Source organism: Lipophrys pholis, assembly GCF_963383615.2.
Source record: "Lipophrys pholis genome assembly, chromosome: 13".
Lineage (NCBI taxonomy): Eukaryota > Metazoa > Chordata > Actinopteri > Blenniiformes > Blenniidae > Lipophrys > Lipophrys pholis.
The window spans coordinates 17,447,204-17,473,052 of NC_137632.1; the positions used below are offsets into that span (position 1 = coordinate 17,447,204).

A 25,849-nucleotide genomic window follows, 5' to 3' on the forward strand; every position below is an offset into this window, starting at 1 on the left:
GGGGCTAAACGAGGCAGTGAATCCAAACCGTTAGAAGGGACGAGGATCTGAAATTCTGCATTAATTCAGGGAGCAGTTTTGTATGCAGCCGGAGCTTCACCCAGGAGGACTTTGTCAGCGGATCGACCGCCAGTCGCCTTAAAAGTCTCTTTCCCTGGAATGACTTTATTGCACCACCTAGGAGGGACTCTGTCTTCCAGAGGGCTCAGAAACGGCAGCTTGTCCTCTCACATGATTGATTAAATAATGAAATAATTAAATGTTTTTTTTTGTTTTTTTTTTACATAAAATGAATCCATATTTTAAGGGATTAAGGACACATTTATATATTTAATTCCAATTTTAAGGAATTAATGACAAATGTAATTAATTATTTAATGGTGTCTTCATTTATTTAATTTTGGCACATTTAGGCGATGAAATATTTTTTTAAATAGTGTAATAATTATAGATGAACTGGTATTTAAATTAATGAATGAAACATTTATATATTTAATTCCAATTTTAACGAATTGACACATTTAATAAATTATTTAATGGTGTATTTATTCATGTTGGGCGCAATCAGTCCTCCATAGTGCTGAGGATGAATCTGCTCAGAAGAAAGTTCATCACTATAGTGAAAAAGCATGAGGACTTGGATGCTTCAAACTGCTGGTAATGTAACTGAAAAACCAACATTGTCTTTGTCAGCTTTGGAGAGAAAACATTACAAGAAATCTAAATGATGGATCATTTTGAACCAATGTCCAGGCTCATAATGTTTTTGCCTCTTTGACTATAATAACTGTAAATAGGGATGTCAAGGTGGTCAGTATTTCCCCTCAAAAAGTCTGTGATGGTAAATTATCTTGTACTGGTGAATATATATGTATTCAAATATCATTGTGACCAACAGATGTTGCAGGATGGATTGAATGAAGAGGAGGCTGACCCTCGATTTCCATAAAGTGGTGTTTCAACTTTGTTGAGACAGAACGGCTCAGCCATCAGGGACAGAATCCACAGAGTCAAGAACAGAGGGAAGCCAAGCACAAAGTGACACTGAAACCAGACACAGTACAAAAGCTGCTTGGCAAACTAATGAGGACACAAGGACACTTTATTGTGCAGCACTGATGGCGAGATGCTGAACTTACTTATTGTGGGCAAGAACTTGAGCTTAAACATTTCTCATGGAGAAATATTTATTATATACTTTCAGTTATTTACACAACACACTGTGGGGAAGGGTGTGGTCGTACACTCGTCAGCCACAGCAGGTTTCCACTCGCTCAGTCACTGTAAAGACAGCTGGATGTTTGCAGCCATTATCGACTTCTTGCTTCTTGGAAACTTTCCTCGGCTCGCAGTGTGCAAACTGGACAAGTGAGGGGAAATTTTATTATTATTTTTTTTTAAAGATACAGAAAACCTTGGACGGTGACAGGTCAGCAGTCCATGACGGGGCAAACACACAGAGACAATCTCACACACTCATGTGATGGATGTTTTTAAACTGGTGGAGAAACTATGTGCTCAGTGGAAACATAAAACTAAAGAAAGAAAAACACCCAAAAGCCCAGATGTTCAGTCAGCAAACTTAAACATGAATAAAGCCTCAAGTCAGTGATGCAAAAACAATCAGGTTTATTTTACACCAAAAAAGAAAAAAAAAAAACATTGACATGGACAATTATGTCAAGTTCATAACAAACTGATAAACTCGAGTTCCTCCTGGATTTTGATGGAGTTAGTTGGACAGTTCCTCCTCCTCCTTTTCCTTCTCTTCGCCGGACTGGTAGTGTTGGTACTCCGGCTTCAGCTCCCAGGTGTTTTTGTGGGGTCCCTTGCTGACGTACGTCCCGATTTCCCTTATGATCTCTTTCAGGTAGCTCTGCATCGGACACAAGAAACTGTCGGTACATAATTGCTCTGTCACTGCTGTGGAGATAAAACTTTTGGACAATGTTTGTACTAAACAAAACTAACTCATTTTGAGGAGTAAATTAAATTGCATCACTCCAACAAGTTTCAAAACTCTCAGTGAGCTTTAGGTTTATCTTGACCTAAGTTAGCCGTACTGCATTTTACACTTATACACCTCGACTTGAACTATGAACTTACTGTTAGTCTTTATTTACAATTCTACATTTCTAATTATTCCATTATTGTATTTCTTCTCTACTAACTGTTGGCTAACTTGTTTGTGAAGAGGCGACATACAACTTCATTTCCACAGTCATAATTACTATTAAATAATCAATTTCACGTTGGACATGTCTCCTGTTCTCTTCCTCTGACTCCTCAGTGCCGTTAGTTTTACACAATAAACATTCAGAACGCTCCTCAAGGTAACATCTAGAGCATAAGTTGACTTCTTGCTCACAATACTTTTAGGTTTGAATAAAAAAAAAAAAAAAAGAAGATGGGTGTGAATATTACAGAATAATTTAGCACCTTGTGACCAAGAAAATGGACGGATGCATCTTTCCAAGCTGCAGCAGCTTCATACTGAACAACCTCAGATTTAATGTTTTGTCATAAGTGATTGAGATTAAAAGCAAAATACATTGTTTTCTGAATTTGGGTGTAAAATACCAACTTGCATGTTTCATCACGTCTCATACTGATACAGAAAAGCACCAAGCGCAGCTCATTTCTCGCCATACTTTACAACAGCCACCAGGTGGCACTGTTGAGCTAACCCCCCCCCAGAAAAATGCAGGAGCTCCATTTCATGAATAAAAGTGATGCGTTGCAAGACTTTTCATAATGGGCATTTCGGTTACATTAGTTCAGCTAATTTGAGTGTTAGCCAAGTGCTTCAGGAGAGAAATGATGGCGTGGAGTGTATCGGGGCGTTTGACTCCTACTCAGTCGATGGTTATGCAATCAGATGCAATCAGAGGGAGAGGAGGACCTCAAGGTCTCATCAGCACCTACACAGTGCTGTTCACTGCGAGCTGGAACCAATCCACGGCACTGTATCGATTCATGCCGCTCGTGTGTGTGTGTGTGTGTGTGTGTGTGTGTGTGTGTGTGTGTGTGTGTGTGTGTGTGTGTGTGTGTGTGTGTGCGCGCGCACATGTTGGCCTAAATTTCAGCCACAACAGATAGTGTGAACCAGGCTTGAATGTTATGTCGTGGGCGATTTGCTCAAATTTAACAAAGCAAGGTGGAAAGTGGGCAGGTGCATAGTGTTCTTTCATGCTTCGGTCTTTCAGTTTGTGTGTATGTATATCAATGGTTTGGTGTGTGTGTGTGTGTGTGTGTGTGTGTGTGTGTGTGTGTGTGTGTGTGTGTGTGTGTGTGTGTGTGTGTGTGTGTGTGTGTGTGTGTGTGCGCGCTCACCACAGGTTGTTTGGTAATCTCCACCAGATTCTTAATGTTGTAATACTGGTGCCTTTCAAAGGCTGCGAAGAGCATGTCCAACACGACCTGTCGCTCAGCTCTCACCATCTTGCCGTCAGTCTTTTTCTTCTTTGTGTACTCCACCTGCAACACAACGCCTCCGTCACCCCGGATCCTTCTCAGTGGAGGTACACACCTGATGTCACCAATGCAAAAGGGAAAATGTGTTCCTGCCACAAAAACGGCCCAATTTGACCCAGAGTGCTCCAAACCTGCAGAATGAGGGCATAATCTTTAAATAAGCTGAACTCCACATGTTACTCCTGCAAAAAAATATTACATTATGATAAGTGAATGGAATGTCTTTTCTTTTTATTAAACAAAAAAATCTCATTTACAAGGAAAAGGTGATTTTTTTTTTTTTTTTAAATGAGATTTTCTTGTGCAAAACAGCGAAACAATACAAATCAAATTGTTTTCGACCTTAAGTTGCTTCTGAAAAAACAATTTCAGGGACTTTCAGCAATAATTTTTTTTAAAATTCACCTTGACACCAACGTTTGCTCGTCGTCATTTATTCGGTGTGTGTTGACCATAATGTCGGAGCGACCAGAGCTCGCATTACCTTCAAACGTCACTTTGCAATTACAATGGCTGACTTCTATATCGTAGGAATGTGCAGCACAATAATGAAATAATGTGCCGTGAAACCAACAACATTTAGCACTTCATGAGAGTAGGAACATTTGGGTATTTGAGCAGTGTGAGAGCTGGAAGGAAAAACCAAAACAGTGAAATCTGTTATAATTTCTTACAGTAATATCTAATCATGTATGAATTAATATTTAAAAAAAAAAATTGTCAACATGCTGCTCAGTCTTTGCTAAATGACACAAACACCCAGCAGTCTCTCAGCGGCGTGTTTTCATGTGGAGTGAAAAGCTTGGAATGAATCCGCAAATTGCCTGCATTGCTTGAATCATAGTGCCCCAGTAAAATAGAGTTGGTTTTTGTTTTGCCCTCGATTCTGTTCCGTTTCACACAGAAATAAATTAAAGAGAACCAAAGTGCATTGCTAAGTGCTGCTGTGAGTGAACAGACCGAGGCCAGTTCATTTAAAGGGTCGCAGTGTTGTTACTGTGGCCAGAATGAGTCATACCAGAGGGGAAAACAAACCTGATCCTCATTCAGCTTGATTTATTAATACAGGCTTGAGTATTGTGTTTGATCCATCGGCACTCACTAAAATAAGTGAAAATAGGATGTATGATGCTTTTTTTGGGGGGAACATATAGTTCATAGGTTGTGACATGCTGGACAATATCTCACTTTCTTGTAATAATAATAAATTTTATTCTCATTAACTTTTTACAGGACAATGTGCAGGTTGGTCCTGCTACAATCTCAGTGCTATGGCTGCTTCATACACACTCCCTTCAGTCATTCTGAAACAAGAACGCTTCATCATGTGTCAGACTGGACACACAGACACAAGTCGTAATTTAATCCTGGGCTGAAATTAATCTAACCCTCAGCCGGATCCTAAAATGTGTCTCTACAGAAAAGGCGATTTCTTTTTGTCCCCCAGGGTTGACTTGCAATGCAGTTGAGATGCCGACACACACACACATTCCTCACATTGAAGCTGTGGTTGGCCACAGGCTTGAAGATGGTGGTGATGGCTTTCTCCAGCTGCTGTGACATACGCTGAGGCTTGATGGACTCTCGAACCTGGACCCTGGTGGACACACACACACACACACAGACACAGAAGAAAGTTGTGATATGAGTTGATATCTGATGACAGATGTGCCTGTTGGCACGAGGGCGACTGTCACCAACTTCAAGCTGAACTAACAAAACAAGCCCTGGCGGCTGTCACTCTGTCTATTTATTGTTTCTTCACATTCGACCATCTTGGCTCAGCTGATCGGGCATGTTGTATTTTGGCCTGATAATTGAACGACAGAACAAAAACGGAAATGTCCGACGCGACGAGGAGCTGCAGCTGCTTCGGGGCATTTTCTCCCGTCACAAACCCAGTAACAGAGCTGCTGATGCTTGGAGTGATGCTTGACTTGAATTGATTGCACTGATTAGTGAGTTAAGGTTCTCAGTGAGACAAGTCATACATCGGTTTCGAACTCCTCGGAAACACGTGCAGTGATGCGACAGTCCCGCAGATAATTGCTTGAGAAATTTCCACCACAACTGTTCCTGAACTCTGTCGACACAAACACGCCGCCATGACAACACAATGCCTTCACATCCTGTGCTCCCGCGGCGATTGAGAGAGACATTTGTCAGCTGCAGCTGCCCAAACGGGAGATTATGAAACTGGACCCAAACATGAGAGTTCTGTCATCAACAAATTTCCCTCCAGTGAAGAGAAAACAGATATGACGATCCTGTCACGTCTGAGGAGGGTGGCAGCCTGCTCGAGGCGGAATAACAGAAAGTGCTTGAGGTTCAGCTGGCGGCCATGGTTTTGCACCTCAGCCTGTAAACTTGCTTCTTTGGGTGTGAAATGCAGCCGAGCGATTTGAGGGCTGACACAGAGACGGGCTCGCACACCAATGTAAACTGTTTTGTGCGTTTGCCTTGGGTTGTATTGTAGCGGTGCATCTGCCACAGCGATGCTGTTGCTATAGCAATGCCATCCACCAACTCTGGTTGGAATAACGTATTACAATGAGAGGGAGACAAAAAAAAAAAACGTTTTTTTTTTTTTCACTTCACTAAAAAAAAAAAAAAAAACTAAAACAGGGGGCAGAGTGGACTCAAGTGTTTATTGCACAAAATTACAGCGATGCCCCCTGTTGCCAACTTCTCTGCCCTTGTTGAAATTAATTCACAGCACTTGAACAGACTTTATGTTGTGCAGAGGTGAAAGAAGCAACATCAACAGCACAGAACTGCAAAAACAAACTCCTACCTCTTTTATCCCCCACATGTAACCTACATTTTTGTGGTTGTTTCTCCAAAAAACTCTGAAACCCAAGTCACTGTTGCTAAAATATCAGCTGTCGATGGCAGAGCGGTTCACTTGATGGAGATCACGTAATGTTTTTCTTGCCCGTTTTGCCAAAGCCGAAACAATAAGCCCTCAACATACAATCACGTGATAATTCATCCATTTCCCATATGCAGTGCTGTTATTATTCGTGTTTACACTTGCACCAAATTCACAGCTAGAGGGGGGATACAGTATATACAACCCCCTTTTGTCGTGTCCTCAACACGACAAATTCCTTTTACCACAGGAAGGGGGGAAATTGATTAACTCCTCATAGTGATTAAAGCAGCTTCACCAGCACCACATATTAAAGCCTTCAAACAAATATATTATAAGTTCTAAATGAAGTAAAGCTGCCAACTCGTCTGCAGTGAGAGTGAAACATGCAATTCACTCCAGAGTCACACACTCCTAGCGAGTGGAATCTTTTTGGCTGAAATCTACAATTCCTATATTCTCAGATTGGAAGATGTTGTCTTAGTTGTTGAGTGACGTAGATGATGAAAGATATTTACCAACGTGCTACTCAAACTTATTTTGACAACCGAGACCTGCGTTCATTCACTGTAGCTTATCCTATCATTTGAATATGTAATCCAAACATCACCTTTACATTAAATCTGGTTCTGAAAATGTGTTTATACACACATTTGCTTTAGAGGGCACCTTAAATTCAGAAATATTTAAATGTTACAATAATAAGCCAATTGAAATATATAAAAACAACAATCACAATTTATCAACATTTCAATCAAGATTTCTTGTTTCAATTTGTACTCGAGTAAATCTTGAGTAGGATCTTATTATTTGATGGGAAGAAACACAGTAATCCTTTCAGATTGATCATACATGTATAATATAGTAGATATTTAAACTTTATAACTATATAACAAACCTAGTATTTTGCAAGCTTCCAAAGAAGAACTCTATGTGGTCTTTTATAATGTTCAGAAAACTGCCCAGACGTTACATAATATTCAAAACAATGTCCGCAATTAACCACACAAAAATCAAGAATATCGCCACCCACAAGTCATAAGTAAACTAAATGCATTTTAGTTTTGTGTTGTTAAAATCAGCTCTATGTTGCTTACAAATATGATGGCAAAGTCCCGGCAACTAAAACAAAGGGCTTGTATAAACGAGCCAACCTGTAACATCAGAGGTGAGTTCAATTCTGGGCAACATTACTTCACTTCAGTCTGGATGAAAAGTGTTTGCTTGAGACCAGACGACGTAGCTATGAGCATCGTCTTTCCATGGAAAATATTTCTTTACTCATTAGTAAAGCTACGCCACAGTGCTAATCTAAAGCCAGCATTATAGCAACAGAAATGCATGGTAACTGTAGCATTGTTGCTCATAATCGACTTAAGATTAGAAAAAGATCAATTTAGAGATCTCCTTCAATTAGTCCATATCAGTTTAAGAGGATTTAGGTATGTTGTTCTTCAATCTGCATCTTCTTTTTTGTGCGTCTACTTCTCTCTCTGGTTCACTTGAACGGCCGACGCCTTATTCTCTCATGGAAACATGCTGGTTGCCATGGGAACGGCAATGATTTGTTGTGTTCGTATTCCCACTGGAGGAGGAGGGTATGGCAGAAGGTCACTGCATTTGCATTCAAGGAAATATGCAGTTCAAATCAAACTAAAGATTGTCTGTTATGCCAGTTGTTTTGGACCGAATCATTTCATAAAGACTGATACATTAAATGGAACAAGGGGGGCAAAGAAGAAGAATATAAATTCAATTGGAATGTGAAGTTGTAAAAATTGGGAAGACTTCAAACTCCAGCGTCTGTTACCTCTTCAGCTTCATGTAATTATCGGTGACGACCGGTTTGCATTCAGCTCTGTGCACCACCATCCCCTCCAGACTGATTCCATCTGCAACAAAGACAGGGAGTGACTCATTGGCTTAATCATCACACGCACACGCATTAATTCCTTGCAGACTTGGTTCGATCTTAACTCCTGCTGGCCTGAACCTTACCCAGGACCTGACACGAACCCCGAACTTCATTTGACCTTAAAACTTTCCCCTCCATATAAAATTCACTAAATAAATGACGAAGAAGTCTGGATTTTAAAAGAAGCAGTCCAGATTAGAGCTGCACAAGATATCCCAAATCTCTCTTTATCACGAGGTCAACATTCCCAATATACAATCGCAAAAGAAAGTAATGAGCGTCTGCACAAGAAGAAACTGCAATGAACTATGTTTCCACGCATTGTCCATTGGTTCGAAGACCTACAGCACTGAACAGGATGGATCATATTTCACGTCATTATTTTAATGTTAAATTATACCTTGTGGCAACAGCTCAGAGGTCAGTAGCACAGAAATCAACAAACGTGACAAAAAGTCACTTTCATACTTATCATTTATCACACATTATATCGATGAAATGATAGAATCCTGCACGTTTAACTAGTATCTTGCTTCCCTAGTCCAGATGCATAACAATCTTGAGACCACAAAGCTCGTTCATCCAATTCATGGAGCCAAACAGTGCAGAGGCGGTTGTATTAAAAAGCTCACATCTGTGACGCTGGTAGCTTTTTGCTCTGTTAACTGCCTTATTTTCATTCACCAACTATAACAACTGCAGGATATTGAAATCTGCAAAGACTTGATCTCTGAGGCTTCACTAAATAAGGAAAACCGTGAAATAAAACAGAAGAACTTTAAATTTGAGTGGAGATCAATAGATCTCTCCCCACTGGAGAGACTTTGTGCCGAAGCCTCTAAATGTGTTCCACCAGCCAGGAGCCCGAGGTTTGACCTGAACCTGACTGGAAATCTGTTTAGACACAAAGATTGCAATTTGCCGGCACTTTCACATTCAATCTGACACAGCAGGCGAGAATACAGGAGGAAGAAATTGCTTGGCGCCAGGTGTGTGACGCTGAAAGAGAGTGCTTGGAAAATACTGGGAGCCCAATGTACTGTACGAAGCGCGATATATTCATGGAGAATAGCTCTTCATTTTCACTGGGGTGGTACCGACCAAGCCAAGAAGACATCCACTGTCTAAATGTTTGCTGACATGGTGGCATTAAATCTTTTAAACAAATTCCAACATCGTCTTGAACTGGCTGCCTGACATTTACTCACATTGCTAACTCACCTTCATATAGTCATTTGTTTGATTTTCCAAAACCGGTTTTCCGTTTAACCAATTATTCAACAATGCAACCCACAACCTCGTTCCTAAACCGTTCCATACCTCCTCTACTGCTCTCCAATTAAACTCTCAAGCTGGCCATTTTTTTTTCTCCCCATCTCCAATCGGCTGTCCGGGAAGCGGCGGAGTGCAGTTGGTGAGCGTTGGCGTTCGATTGGCACCAGCCCAGTTTGTTGTGCATCGTTTGGATGATTTGGCATGGGATGTACGTGGACACAGGAGGGGCTCGAAAAGTCACAACATCTCACGCCCCTGCTTTGAACGAAGACGGCGGAAAGCCAGAGAGTCCACAGATGTGGAGGTCAAGAAACAGAGCGGAGCGACGGGCCTGAACAACGGGCGGAGGAGCGAGACAGGCTGTCCAACCATTTCCTCCGATTTCCCTCAGCAGCTGACGACGGTCAGATGTGACCCGTGTGTCCTGTGTGATTGGAGTGAATCCCACACAGATTCACATCAGCTCCGTCTCATCTTGTGCGCAGGCTCTCCTCAATCACATTATTCAGTATCAAGCTCTGAGTCCACGTCAGGTAAATAGAGCAGAAGAGTGAAAGACCGCAGCTTTAAGCATCTCTGTGGTATCGCATCACTGACGACGCACGAAGAGCAGTTTTATTTCATCACTCCGTATAAACCACAAGGCGTAAAACCACATGTCCTCGGCTGGGGAATTCTAGATTCAGGAGGTGCAGAAAAATACTTTTTGGTTTCCTAATTGATTAAGTTGCTTTGAAAGAAAAATGCTACAAAATGCATTCCGTACTTTTTTGCGACACAAATAGAATCAGAAAACTGGTTTGTTCAAATTCATTTTTTGAAATCGATTCAAATGGATTTTCCTTTTCCTGAAATCCCGGACAAGAAGCATTCCTAGCGCAGTGCACAAGTTGAGTGTCATTTAGCGTAGTGAGCAGCGGCGCGTCCTCCATTCGTGGGTCATCACAGGTACTACGGTCAGTGGAGGACACACGCTTCATCAAAGTGCTTAAATCAGGACTAGTTTCATCTTCTCTTGTTAAGGTGTGATCTCATCAGCAGCAGGCCAAAAGTGGAAACAAAAAAAAAAAAGATGGCTTGACTTCAACGTGTTAATAGAGAGCAGACATCTCGTTGACTGCCTCCACTGCGCTCACTTCTATTGAGGAAGGAGGTTGTAATATAATTACAATAATCATAACTCATCTATAAGACATTTTGACATGATTTGGTTTGTGACAAACCGTTTTAAAATCCCAGACAGTGTCTGTTTGATCTTATTTCTGCTTGTGTACGTTGGATTTGTCACAATGAGGACAGAGCTTAAACAATGTTGATACTGAGAAGGCCTCTGCCCTCCTAAACAGTGGCACTCGTACCTGAAGTTGACTTACATCATCTAATGATGGTAAAAATCCTCACATTTAGAGTGCTTTATTGTTAAAAAGATATTCTTGATTGAACTGTTGAGATTTGAGTTAACCATCACTTGAGCAGGAAAAAAAAAAATCTGACTACATTTTATGAGTTCCAAAGCTGTCGTCCATTCATTAACAAGTTTCAAGTGATTAAAGTGACTGACTGTGCCGATCTCCTCACAAGACGCTGGTGTAATATACACCAATCGGCTGAAATCGCTGACGTATGAAGTGACTAACACACTAGTATCCCTTCATCACGGCACCTATCAAAGGGTGGGATAAATTAAGCGACTAAGTGAACACTTAGTTCTTGAAGTTTGGAAAAGAAAAAAAGGAGCTATGAATATTAGGCAAATTATCAAAAGGTAATAGCTGTTTTTGTGTTGCAAGTCCTCATCATTTCCACCATCATGTACAAGTGAATGTAATTGTGATAATAGCATTAATAATAATTAAGTAAGCTCTACAGTTCACAATTATCGTCATTTTTAATAAAACAGCAGGGAGTTGCCTTTTGTAGAAACCTTCACTCACTGCAGAACAACTGATTTAATGGGGGACTTCTCGTAGCGGTGGATTATTACACTCTTGGCTCATTTCCTAAGTGTGAGAGCAGGATGATTTTTGCTCATAAATGAACAATAATCCAGCTTTGAGGCACAGGTTTCAGTAGGATATATGCATCTTTGTACATAAATTCAGTGACAACCAAGGCTGAACAAAAGCAGGCGCAACGTCCACGGTCTCCATAGCAACCATCGCTTCACCTCCTAACATCACGTGTCGCACAACATGCCGTCAAATTGCCCGCAAGTGTCCGTTTTTAATCTCGGGGGAGGAGGCCGCCTCACAGTGCGTGTCGCAGATCTCACTAATGTTCATCTTTGCCCTTTTTCCCCACAAATGGATGCAATTATGTGCAATTATTGGCCTGTGAGTGGCAGAGCGACATGTCTAAAAAAACACACCCACACACGAGCAACATGTGTGCACGCATGCAGAGCTGCTCTCCATCCTGCCAGTCCATATCCGCTCAGAAGAAGCTCTGGTCAAACGGGGTCAAGAACAGGAGGATTGTTCTCCTCCTACTATTCAATTCCAACAATTCCCAAAGTCCACAAGGACGGCGTACGTAGGAGAGAAATGTTTCACAAGATGCAGAGAGAAAGAAAAACGGCGTGATCGGGAAGACTGACCGTAGCACGTGTAGCTCAAGGCGTGTGTGTGTGTGTGTGTGTGTGTGCGTGTGTGTGGGAGGAAGACTTGTGATAAATAGACTCCTGCACGGTGGCTTCACTATAAACTGCCCGAGTCCTTCATGAGTGTCATGCTCCGCATCTTTAGCACGCAATCACCATCCTAAGTCTCCTACGCACTTATCATTCAGGACTTTGTATGACTTCATTACTCGCAAAACCTTCAGCAAAACCTTCAGCAAAGTTTCTAATGCAGCACAACGGATGCAATGCAACAAGGAGAAGAAAAAGGCATATGAACGGACTCAATCTTTCACGCAGACAGTTTTATGAAAATACATCTTAACCACATTTTTTCTTCTTCCACGCCGATGGCACGGAAAATACCAAAATTTGTTTTAGTTGATAGATTACATCACTATCCTGTCTCTTGCTGGAGTTCAATTAAAAACAGAAAATATATTCTATTTTCTCACAAATAGTCAAACTGATATTTTCCATGCAACCCATTTACATCTCAGATATCCAGTCCTATCTATTATTACATTATTGGCTGCAGACATTACAATTTGAATGCATTCTTTAAAGCTTCTTATTATATTATTGGAAAACATGTTTTTGCATTATGGTGAAGTTATTATGATATGGGCTCTATTATACTGAAAAGGACCAAAATGATTACAATGTTGGTCGTTACATACCTGAATACATGTTGGAATATTTGTCAGTGGGGTTACTGAGGTAGAACGCTCATTCCTCTTGAACAAAGCTGCTCCGTGTGACCCGAAATAGCAGCATATAAGTTATTGTCAACTCTTTCCACATTCAGGTACATTGCGGTTGTGCAGGTGACATCAACTTGCTGCCAGGTTGACAGACTAGATGATTGAGTGGTGGAACAATTTCAAGTGTCAAGGACTTGAGGGTGGAGTTAGAAAAGCTCCCAATCATGAGGCAGCAGCATTTAATCAGTTTAAATGATTAAAAAAAAAAAAAAAGTCAAACAAAACACATTTTCCATTGGAGGAATAGCAGCGTGCGAGACAAATGTAAATACAACACAACATCCTGCAAAGTTAGGCCGGGTTATGAAAAGCCCGTGCATAACCTTCATCACCATGGTAACAGCAAACTCAATCCAGGAACCTCGGACTACCTGAAACACAAGGCTGCACAGTTTCCATCAGTGCTCATTGTTTCTGGATTCCATCTTATTTGTAGTAGTTTTCACAATACTGACTTTGGCTCAAAGTATTTAAAAACAAGGCTGAAGTCACTTCAACTGGTTTGATACTTAAAATATCCAAAATCCTATTCAGGATGTGTTTAGCCTCGCTTTGGTTAGGATTTGGGTGCAGTGGTTGGCTTAGAGGTGAGGGAAGCGAGATTGTCTGGAAGTGTTCAGGTTTGAATCCCCGAGCAGTGATCTCATCCAGAGACTGTTCAAACATGCGGATCAAGCTATCCGCTTTGGCCACCCCGCAAACGAGCATCCAAAAGACAAAGAAGTTAGGTCTTTTTAAAGACATGCTAAAATCTTCTAGGTAGAAATGAATTCACAGTAGTTCATTTCTTTTTTTTTGTGAAAACAGTTTCAAGCATTACATTTCTTCTAACCCATTGTTATTATATTGTACCTTTTAAGAGTGATTGAAAACATTTTCCGACTCCTCCGTGAGTAGGCCTTGTTTTACGGGCAGTAGCTGTCAAAACATGAAAGATTACTCGTGGTCGTTCAACCGCCAATACAAGTCCTGACAGGTTTATGATATGGCTCTTCTACCTAAAGTGCATTTACATTATGAGAAAGAAATCCTGTGTCTGAAATTGCAAGTGTCAGATTTCCCTCCGTTTCTCAGTGCCCATCAGCTGTACACATTTTCTTGGATATTTCAACTTTTCTGAAACTGCTTTTGAAAACAATGTTAATAGTTGCCAATCAACCACTGACTTCAGACAAAGAGAAGCACACAGAAGTATTGAGCAGTTCTCGGTATAAGGGTTAACTCAGTGTCACAACCATGTAATTCAGACTGACACCGTCATCTTGAGACCCCGGCTTTGTCGGAGCCAAACTTTCTGGTTTCACAGTTCTTTATACTCCTCCTCTGGCTCTGAATGTTATGGCGGATGCCCTTTCTGCTGCACCCTTCATACGCACGGGATTTGAAACGTGACCTCCCAGTCATGAGCTCGCTGCTCTAACCTCAAGGCCGCCACTGCACCCTCCGCAAGAAACCAAGAACTGAACATCCGAAGGACCTTTTGCACTGATTTGGCTCTGCATTTCTTTTCATCTTCACATCATGTGAACAAACCTTTGGCGCGGAGATAACAGCCTTAACGCACTTCACTCCGCTTTAGCCGCAATCACTCTTCTCCCACATTGTTGTGTAACTCAAACACTCGCGCTCCGCCTGCCCGTCATCCTCCTGAATGGCAGAGGCCGGAATTTCACACAAATGTCAAAACACAAGTATGCTGGTGAAAACGCAAACGTTCACTCTGTACATAGAAATGTGAATTATCACTCGGTGGTGTCCATCATGTCCCGAGTGGAATACAGACCGGGATGCACTGACGGCATGTCAGCCTCCGACAGTGGCTCAGCAGGAGGACTTGTGGGTTTGCCCTCAACAAAAGGCTTCATCATTACATGTTTAGTGGTCCTGCCCATCAATAGACTTCATCGCATTCAGGCTTTTGGTTTTAAAGGGCAACGACACTGAAAGTAGCACAATTACTGTAATTAAAGTAAAAATAGAAGCAGCTTCAGGTCCCACCATGTCATAGTAGACGTCTATCAGATGTAGTTGGGTCACAGCTCAGTTGTGGTAAAGATACAGCCATGATTTACAGCCAGATTTTTCTTTTTTTTTTTAACTTAAATTTTTTTTTTATGTCAACTGATTCTATTTACCTTTGGATTTTCACCTCCCTTGTTCCTTTGCAAACCGACAGCAATTCTTTGGTAAATGAAGCAACTAAGTCTCTCATAAACACCTTCTCTTATACACACATACACGTCAGATTATGAAAAGATATCAGCAGGAACTATCTCAGTATAAATAGGAGGCGCCATAAGGCGCCATAAGACCACAGTTAGAAGTGAAAGAGCCTCAGCACGCCGGTGACTCATGAGGTGGACCTGTAGCCGATTGTATTCTGCACAAAAATATTATTCAGTTGGGGTTACTTTGCTTTCACAGTGTCAGAGAGACAAATGAGATTAACTTCAGCTCTGAATCAGATGCTCCCCAAACAGCAGAATTTGTTTATTCACTCATGCACAGCAACAAAGTAGAACCCTCAGAGAGTTGGTGGAGCAGGCTACGCCACATATCTGCTCACTGCAGCTCAGCCTCCTTATGATGTGGACACTGACAACCACCATACAGACTGAAGAAAGGTACTGAATACAGCCATTAAAGCACATCCAAAAAGCCAGATCATTTCATGCAAACAATAGTCTTGATAGGTTGTGCGATTAAATGAGGAAATCACAGGCAACTAGGTCAAAATTAAAGACAGCAAAGACGGATAAGCACCTACGAAGCCATCGCATTTAGCTAATTCCTTAAGAGCTCAGAAGTGAAAAATGGACGAGTGAAGATGGCAGGAGGAGGAGCGAGAGCAATGCAAGGGGGACGGGGGGTCAACTGTCTGCCCACTCACTCATCTCTTACCTCCATCTGCTCCGAGGCCCTTTCCTCAAAGCTCTGACCTTCTTCGTGTTAAACACAACAAACGGCTCGCCACCCACTAGGCCTCCATCCATCATCACCGACTAACTTCAGCCCTTATTTGAGAGTGTTTGTGTCACTAACACAAAGAACCTACATGAAGAGTCGCAGCAATAAGTACAGTTTCAAGAGAAACAGTCTCGCCATTCATTTTAAATGACGGGAATTTTACGTGAAAAAATAAGAAAACAAAAGGTTCATCAGAAAATCTCACAGTTTGAGTGAAAGAAAATGAGCAAAGGAGGAAACAAGGCGCAACTTTTGAGTGGCATTCAACGCTCACCTTGAACAAGTACGACTTTATGCAAAATAGACAGACACAGCGTTCACACCTGTATAGAGCACTGGGACAGGACAGCCTGCAGCAGTGGTCTTGGTACCCCACACTAAACCAGGGGTTCTCAACAGTTTTGACCTCGGGGCCCAATTTTCCCAGTACAAAGTGGCCTGGGGGCCATTTAAATATTAACACTTTCATTTCAACTGATTAGACTTTTGGTTTGATTTGTATTCAATAACTGAATTAAGTCCACTTAGAGTATCAAGCTAAAACCTTGTCAAATAAATGATACACTGTGTTGATCTCAACATTTCTTTATCTCCTCTATGTAGATCTGCACATGCACTGAACAGGAGAGCAATCATAACAACTGAAGTTGCTACAAGAACAAATAAAGGCTCAAGTCAATATTAACAAAATCTAAATAAATTGGAAACCCCAAAATATTTTGATTTACAGTATATACTCAAAAAACTGAGGAGATCTTTTGTCCAACTTAATAAAGTCAGGGATCGACTTGCGGACGTATTTCGCATTTGAGGCCCTCAAAGGCACCACTTTCCTCTTTTTTCCATTTTATAAACTTCTCCATCACTTCGGTCAAAAGTTTGTGTCTGGCTTCTTCTTCTGCTGATTACTGGACTGTGTTCAACAACTGAAAGACGCATCGTCGCCCCAAGTGGTGGGAAGCGTCATTGCAGCCCAAAGGAGCAGAACTGAAAGTTTTTCGTGGCCCAGTAGTGGGCACTCACGACCCAATGGGTGAGAATCACTGCCTTAAACAACACATCTCAGCAGGACACGATTTAGGTTCCACATTCACAACAGAGATGAAGAATTCAGCTTGAGCAAGACATTTTGATGCAGCAATAACAACTTTACTATTGTTGCAGATCACTCAAGACCTTCACTTGCTCCCTGGTAGCAGTTTTCTTTTTCTTTTCAAGGTCCAAACTCCCTTCAGCTCCAATAAAGAATCTTTTTTTCTTTCTTTCTTACGAGCACAAGATCTAACTCATTGCATAAGCTGCTTTCGTTACTGTGCCTCAGGCTGTTCATGTGATCCCAGCTTTCTTTTTGTTTGATTTTACTGCTTCTCAGAAATAACGTTCTTGCCTCTGATCTCAACTCCGGTGCAACAGAAACCTGGTGACCCCCCCCCCCCCCCCCCCCCCGTTCACCATGCCATCATAGTTAGTTTGGGTGAAGGGTTGTGTTTATTTTAGCTCCGATTAGCAGCTTGTGGCAGTGTATCAATTATGTTTATGTGCAAAAAGCATTTAAATATTGGTTTATACATATAGAATTATTTATGAAGATGAATGGTTGGGGGAGAATGTATACACATAACTTCTGGAGCCAGTTGCAAGTGATATGAGGAGGCGCAAGGGGGAGATATAACGTGAAAAATCTACATCAGGTCTTGGTTTTTCGTCAGAGGGCTTCACAATTGATGTGGAAACTGAGGTGTAGTGCATTACATTTCAATCATGCATGACTTTTTAGCTTTAGCTTGTACTTTATGTCATCATTAACCTCCGCAGATGCTTGATGACAACCGATGCATTGCAATGAGTTGTACTGGAGGAGGAAGTACTCAGACTCACAGTGCGAGCAGGAGCTCATTCAAACATCAAAAATAATCATGCTGTTCTAAATTAGTATTCAAAGCTCTTATGACTAGAATGTCTGAAGTTCTTTTGATTTTAAGGCTGTAGTATTGCTCAAAAATGTGTTTCTCTCACCTTTTTTCCACAATGACATCAACTTTTCAATATCTGGCAATAAAAATGATTTTGATTGTCCCAAGAAGCTTGTGTGTCAAAAGTGTGAAATGTTTGTAAATCAGGAATGGATAGTCTGGTAGATTTTTAATTCACCAGAGTGGAAGTTCTAGTTAGACGAAGTACAGATCCTGTAAGCAGCAACAATAGGACAATTCAAAAGTAAAGCTTCACGAAAAGAAAAGAAAAGAAATAAAGAAAATAAACCAGTTTGATGTTCAGCTGGACACCCTTCAGGTCAGAACCGTTTCCTCAACATGCCTCAAGAAAAGCTTTCTGCTTGCCCATAATAAAGTGGCTACATTCACTTACACCTTAAAGGGAAGGGCCACTCCACAACTTTGATTTCCTCCTGGGTGAAACAACCTTCGATCTGCTTTCTTCATTATCAATTTTTTATTTTTTGAATGCTTGTGTTGAAAAATTCTTCATATAATACAAAATGCAATACTTCATCCAAAAATATGCATCCCACATGCATACGCATTTGCGGCCAACTTCGAATAATTAGCTTCATGTTGACAATTTGTGTATTGGAGACGAAGATTCCTTTCACCGTGCTAATGAGCTTGTTATCCTTTTTTTGCGAGGCCCTCATGATGTCTTGGCAACATGCATTACATTATCACCCTTCTGATTTCACCACTGATGATGGTTTTATATGTGATGAGTTAATGATAGAGGCGCTATTAAAATTTTTTTTAAAAAAAAAGCCCTTTCCATGTACATAATGGCTTCTGCTGCAGCCTTGTTGAAGAAACTAACATGACGGGTGCCACTGCACTAATCCTGTGTGTTGATATGGAGACAAGGAGTGCCTTTTGTCTGCGTCGACCAGAGAGAAACTAAAATTCTGGCATTTATAGTGTTATAGTTATATTAATTTATGCAACAGAATATTTCTTTGCATGCGTACATTAGATTTGTCTGCTGCTTGCTGCCTTTGTGCAAACTTGCGGTCATTCCTTTTTACATAATACATTTGAAATTTGGACAGTATCCAACTTTCAGGTGTTACTTCACTCCTACAGGTATTAATGACAGCAAGTGATGTAGAGCAGACTTTGCTTGTCGCTCATCTTTTCTTCTTTGCACAAGCTCACCCACACTCCGAGGTGTGAGACGGGCTGATCTCCACATCACAACAAGGCGCCAGTGGAGTCGAGGGGTAGAAACTGTGGTGCAAAGTCACTGATTGGATCTCCTAATATAAATTTCCATTACACCTCAGCACTGTTAAGCCCAGAGGCTACTTCATTAGTGAAAAGTAATGATATCATTCGTTAAGTTTGAGGTGACTTTCCAACATTTGTAACTGTGTTCAACATGCAACACCTGAGCTTTAAAGTGCTACCTTGAATTTAATCAGCACCTGAAATCGATTTGTTAAAAAAAAAAGAAAAAAAAAAAAAGGCACAAAAACAGGGGAGGCTTTGAGAGCATTTGCTGCATCTATTTTAATTTATATAAAGATATATATATTCTTACATTAAAAAAGGCACCAAGAATCAGTGATGTAATCTTGAGTTTTTATGTTGTGTGTGTGATATACTATCCCACCGATGCTATACTCAGATGTAGAAAACAGCATAAATAATGGCATGATGTTGTAAATATTGAACAGTAAAACATCTAATACAGTAGAATTTCATGGTTTCACTCAGTCTGAAGTGTTAATTCACTCCATGTGCGCCATTGACCGCACGTGAAGAAATTCCCATAGCTTAGCAGTGAGGTTCACTGCTCTACCGGGTGTAAAGCAGAGGTTGATCATCCATTGCGCAGTGCTCAAAGTGTCTGAGCAGAAGAAACAGAAGGTCTATTTGCTGTCATTTGGTTTGGCTGATGCTTCTTTAGACATGAACTCTGATAGGATTGTGAGAGTACCTCCTTTCAGGTGGGGATAATAAAACCATGTCTTCAGCAGAAAAGTGCTCAATGGGTCAGGAATAAGAAGAGCCAATCGCTTAAACTGTGCTGGGTTTCCTCAGGCTCTAAATCCCAACATCCAGGAACCTGAAGAGTTGGCATTGCCAGAGGGCTCAACCAGGTGCTCACAAATCCGCTGTGTCAACAGACTTGTCCCTATGGCGGCAGAAGAAGCTTTTGAAGGGAGTCCTGCCTGTGCCTCCGCCATCAGGGTTGGATTACGAGGTGGAGAAAGGTAAAGTATGACAGCGGCATGCGCTCCTACGGTGGAGGTCACATCAACACCCCCCGTGTCTACACTGAACACCTTCAGATTTGGGTGGAGGGTCTCATGTTGTGGTCTTGAATCAATCAGAAGTAGGAATGGAGCCACTTCCCAGTGGTAAAATTACATCTGGATGCTGTCAAACTGGGAGCAGAACCAGAAGCCAATTCAGATAATAGGAATTATAAAGCTTTACAGTTTATAACAATTGTTAGCTGTGTTAACAGCAGATAAACGTACAGCTCGACGGCCGAGTTTCATTTCATCCCCCACTTGGCTGAAGCTTATTTTTTCTCTTTTCTGGACATCTAGCAGTAAAGCGGCACCACTTGAGGCGGCCACGTTGCGTATAATCATTGCCAAGTGAACAGTGTGAACTGTGAAAATAGGACTCTCTTCAATAGTACCTCTCGCAGACACCAGGGTGGATGAACATAACATCAGTCATCAAAAGAACACTATGGTCGGAGAAATAGAAAAGGCTTGATGCAAAAAAAACCCCAAAAAACAAAAAACTACTCCTGCTCAAAATACACCAAAAACAGAATGGAGTTTGATGGGATTTATGTTTGAAGCAAAGCTATGTCAAAATGACTATGTTAAATCATGATGACTCCCATTGTCCCACTAATTCAGATTGCCAATTAGTCATGAATGTCATTAAGCTGTGGATAAACCATGTCACATTCAGACGCTCTGCTCAAACCCTAGGTAACGTTTAAAAATAAAACGCTGATATATAATCAGCTTGAAGTGTGGAGATTAACTCCACCCCACGCAGACTCTATACAGTAGAGAGAGTGACAGAGCTAAGCTCACAGAAGACCCCATTTTAAGTGGTTGCCATGCCAGCTTCACAGCAGTCAGTGACTCCATGTTACACCACAAGCTCTCTGAATTATTCACCACCTTCTAGAGGGAAGGAGAGTTCTCGCTAGCTCACGGTGTTTTGGGAAATTGAATTTACAGTGTCCGGTGCCATCGGTTGGGTGGAGAGGTCCAACAGCTGTGAGGAACAGATTCCTGCGGTCTTTGAAGACAGTGATTGTCCTCGATGAGCCGGTTTTAATGAACAGGAGCCAGTAAGCAGGTCAAACCTCCCACAATCTCCTCCGCTGCATCTAGTCCTCATTTGCAATTCCAATCGAGTGCTGTCATTGATAGTACCGCTAATCAGTTACGATTAGGAAGATGAGAGAAGATTCCAAACCAACAGGTCTGTGCGTCTGCCACTGCGAGGTACAAAAGAGGGAAGAAAAGAAGCTTTACAATTGAGCCACATCGCAGTAGTCGAATGAGGTTGAATTGAGCGGTTCTTCTAAAGGGAGGCTTCAATCATCGCCTGGCTGGGACATTTCCGTTTGCAGCAGGAGTTCGGAGGAGGCTGAGAACCTGTTGCATCAATGTCACATGCCTGTTGCGCTCCAATTAATTTCTAAGGAATTTAAAAGTGAAGACTCATCTAATGGAAATCACCTGCAGATGGTAGCAGTCTGCCTGGCCACTGAACCGAAGAATGTGGACTAATTATGCATTGCACAAGCCAGGATTATTTCAATATATATGGATATGTATATGGGTGTACGTATTTCAAACCTGACTTTATCATTATAACGTGCAAAGTGTAACAGCCCAGGTTCTTGTCTGCAGTGTTCAGAGAAGCAAAGTCCAGATTTGTCCTGCATTTGACACAAAAAGAGGTGAAAGGCAAACAATATTTTGCCACTGGTCAATAAACATCCTTGGAAAGCAAGCCCACCATCTCTGCTGCCCTGCAGTGACAAATACTGCCAGAGTCCAGGTATTTTGTCACTGCCAGACTGCTGTGAAGGTTCTGATAAATTATGCAAATTGGCTGGCATAGGCTGTCTGGTGTAAAAACACATCGAAAGTAGGTTAAAAACAGCCTGCACAAAAATATTCCTTCAGCAGAACAGAGGCTTGGTCCAGAATTCAGCACAAACAAATTTGGTGTGCAAGCTATCTGCCCGAGTGTTTTCACACTTGTGTTGGTGTGTTTATGAAAAATATTAAGTTAATGTGCATTGAGCAGAGAGTTAAACATTTATTTTCTGGCGCTTCTGCACCCACGGTGAGAAGACAACAAAAACACAAGGACGCATGCAACTTGGCAAAACAAAGGTGCCGGTTTATGACAACAAATATGTCTACATATATTATGAAGCTTGCTTTTCTCCTCGTTTGAAGACACTGAAGGAAAAGAAATGGGTGGCTTTTTAGAATTGATTATTGGCTTAAGAAAATCAATAACGCTACATGTGGTTGCTAAAGTACACGTTGGTCTTTCTGCTGTACAGTGACTAATCATTAAAGAAAGCAGGCAAGAAAGCATCATCTGTTAAATAATTTGCATCCAACTTAAAAATACTAAATTATACCGCATGCAACAACTACAAAGAATCCTGTATTCATAGCCATTTAGCTCACTGCGCAGGCTGGTTAATTATTAGGAAGCAGCTCCGGACTACTTCCAGACACACAGATTCTTGTGTTTTTATCGCACACTGGAGCGAGTCAGAAAGCAAATGCATTACCCTGAGGGGCAGTGCCAGATTCTGTGTGTGTTTCCTCATGCTTCATATGAACTGAGATTTTTTACACGTTTGCACCAAGAAAAACACATCCATGTGCAACACACACACAGTGGCAGTGTGAGTCGCTTTGACTAAATGGCCAGTCTAATGCAGTTTCTCTGATGGAGGAGCTGCAGGCCAAAGCATGACCAGACCACCGGTAATTCTAATTGGTCCATTTCCTTCACAGGATCTGATCTGAGCGCACACACACACACACACACACACACACACACACACACACACACACACACACACACACACACACACACACACACACACACACACACACACACACACACACACACACACACACACACACACACACACACACACACACACACACACACACACACACACACACACACACACACACACACACACACACACACACACACACACACACACACACACACACACACACACACACACACACACACACACACTTCGTTATGACGGAGGGCTGCTTGTTACTTTGCCAGAGAGATATTTGCATAAATGCCTCTCCTGTTGTTTTAATTTACATAAGTAAGGCTTGCAGCTTACTTCTTTCTATCACTACGTGAGAAGAGACAGAACTACCAACACATTAATTCAGGTTGGAGTTATTCCAGCCTGAATTAAACTGGATCACTTTTCAAAGAGATTTGGGGTTTGCATTGAGTGCTTCGTGGCAAACAGATGGAATTTGGCTGCAAAAGGAGTTTCATTATTCAGACTCTTACGATCAGAAAATTTCATACTCCAAAAAAAAAAAAATAATGTAAGGAACCCCCCCCACACACACACAAACACATACACATATATATACACACACACACACACACACACCATCTGGTGAGAGAATGGTGTGTGTGAAGTCATCGCTGAAGCTCAGCTTTGCACCTTTTAATCAAAGATAATTAAGCGTCGAAAAGAAAAAGATTCTGGAGTTCTTACTCTTCTGTTGCTTGCTCACATATTCCCTCTCTCTTCTCTGAATGTGACGCCGTCGTCCCACCCACTCTTAACAAGAGAGCGAAAGAGAGAGAGAGAGAGAGAGAGAGGGAGGGAGGGAGGAGAGAGACAGGGAGCAGCACAGAGAGCCAGTCTGTTTTCAGCTCCCAGTAGCTCCTCAGCCAGACAGCTCTCACCCATCCACCATCACACTCTCTCACACACATTCACTCTTACTTATACGACAGCCGACAACACCTTTTCCATTTTCTCTGCTGCACCACTGATCCACACACTCCTATCCAAATAGAAGACCAGAAACAGAAAAGAAAAGCCAGAGCCTGGACCCTACTTGTCCTGCACACACAGAGACGTGCAGACACTCCAGCCCCGAGGAGGCTGGGTCGAGGCTGGAGAGGGAGACTGGAGAATGGAATGGAACCTCAGAAGGATGGAAAGTGAACTGAGGCACATCAACCCGGACCTGCTGCAGCCCAGCAAAAGCTTCAAGAAGCCCTCCTCAGGCACCATCACCATCAATGTAGGAGGGTTCCTGTACACTGCCCACCGGACCACCCTTTCCAAGCACCAGGGGTCCTTCCTGGAAGAGCTGGCCAATGGTAAAAAACCGGTTCAGCACACCGATTCCATGGGAAACCCCTTCATCGACAGAGATGGTCCCGTTTTTCGCCACGTGCTCAATTACCTGCGAACCGGAGAACTCCAGCTACCCGACGACTTCCGGGAAGCGGGGCTCCTGCGACGAGAGGCCGATTTCTACCATCTGAGTGAACTGGTGGAGGCAGTGGTGGAGTGGGAAAGTCAGAGGGCGGCCCAGCGAGAGCCCGCGTTTCTGGAGGTGACCGATAGCCACGAGAGGTCCCAGGGCCTCAAAGTGTACTGCAGTGACCCCGCCTTCATCGAAAAGGTCAAGGGGCGGCTCGTGCAGGTCTCCAAGAGCCGCCTGGATGGCTTTCCGGAAGAATTTGTAGTGTCATCCAACGTGATTCAGTTCCGTCACTTTATCAAGTCGGAGCCCGGCTCGCGGCTCGTACTGAAGGAGGACAGCACATTCCTGTGCACACTGGACTGTCTGAAACTAGAGACAGTGATGCTCGCGTTGAAATCGGGCTTCAAGCTGATCACCAGTCTCGACAGCAGCAAAGGCTCCGTGGTGGCAGCAGAGGCCCTGCATTTTGTCAAGTAGGATGGAGGAGGAGCAGGGACAGGAGAGGGAGATAGAGAAAGTAAACCTCGATAACGAAAAGGTACCGGTTTGAGAATCTTTGAAGGTGTGCTGCTCTGTCATGTGTGATTTGGTGTGAGCAGGAGAACAGGTGGGTTGGACTGTCGCACAGGATAGTCTTTATATCTTTACTGCACAATGGGTGGCTTTCAAACAGAATTCAGTAAGTTTTGGGTAGTAAATATTTGCAAAGTGGTGATGTGGCACCAACCTTTCGCACTGCTTTGTGAGCTTGAGTCGTTAAGTATTCCGAAGGATCCAGATCGTCTTTGCAACTAAAACTGTGTCAGATTCTGTGACACAGAAAGCTCAGAAATGACACGACGAGCCAACACTGAACCCGCACGCGTGGAGGAACGAAGGGCTGGAACAGAGACTCTGACCATCGACAGCTTTATCAGTGGATCCGTCTCCGCACATCAACTGCTCCTGCTGCTTTGTCCACGGCTGCGAAAGCGTCTGGAATCCAGCCGTGATGTGCACCGTTGTGCCATTCAGCTTTCACTACAGTCCCGGTGTATGTGTGCTTGTGTGAATGTGTGTGTGTGCGCGAGTGAGATGTGTATGCATTGCTTCACACTGCGTGTGCTGTGTTTAGTCAGTTTAATAGCTTGCATTCAGTTTATTAGCCCCACCGGAGCCCGAAGGGGGAAAAAAAAAAAAAAAAAAACCTGGGCTCATAACGGTCGCTTTGGATGGACAAACAGACCCAGCGTCCAAATGTCACGTTGAGTTTCAGTGCAAAGAACTATGACTATTGTAAGGGCTTTCAATCTAGCATGATGCATGTGCACTAAATGAACTGTGTGTTTCTTAGTGCTGTGAGCCTCTGTGAAGCCGGTGCCACAACAATTACCTATTTGCGTTTCAATGTGGAATATTTTACAAATAAAGCCGATACTCAACTTGGTGTTTCAAAGTGTTTTGCCCTACGTCTGCA

General features: G+C 42.3%; 2 protein-coding genes across 2 annotated transcripts in view; one reads left to right on the forward strand and one right to left on the reverse strand.

The window, feature by feature from the left end:
• Positions 1-1,607: 1,607 nt before the first annotated feature.
• Positions 1,608-25,849, reverse strand: part of LOC308118970 (general transcription factor IIF subunit 2-like) — a 47,356-nt gene continuing 23,114 nt past the window's right edge. Inside the window, exons 5-8 of the mRNA XM_080478709.1 lie at positions 8,157-8,238; positions 4,972-5,071; positions 3,334-3,477; positions 1,608-1,876 (exon numbers count right to left, since the gene is read on the reverse strand). Of these exons, the coding sequence (XP_080334835.1) occupies positions 1,733-1,876; positions 3,334-3,477; positions 4,972-5,071; positions 8,157-8,238 (470 nt within the window). The 3' untranslated portion in view covers positions 1,608-1,732. The remainder of the gene's footprint in view (positions 1,877-3,333; positions 3,478-4,971; positions 5,072-8,156; positions 8,239-25,849) is intronic.
• kctd4 (potassium channel tetramerization domain containing 4) lies at positions 23,808-25,807 on the forward strand. Its single transcript, XM_080478710.1, has one exon. It carries the CDS (start codon positions 24,094-24,096, stop codon positions 24,868-24,870), a length of 777 nt encoding a protein of 258 aa, XP_080334836.1. The 5' UTR covers positions 23,808-24,093; the 3' UTR covers positions 24,871-25,807.

What these genes read in the sequence shown, in the direction of transcription:
- kctd4 (XM_080478710.1), top strand. Translation starts at nt 24,094, where the DNA reads ATGGAATGGAACCTCAGAAGGATGGAAAGTGAACTGAGGCACATCAAC.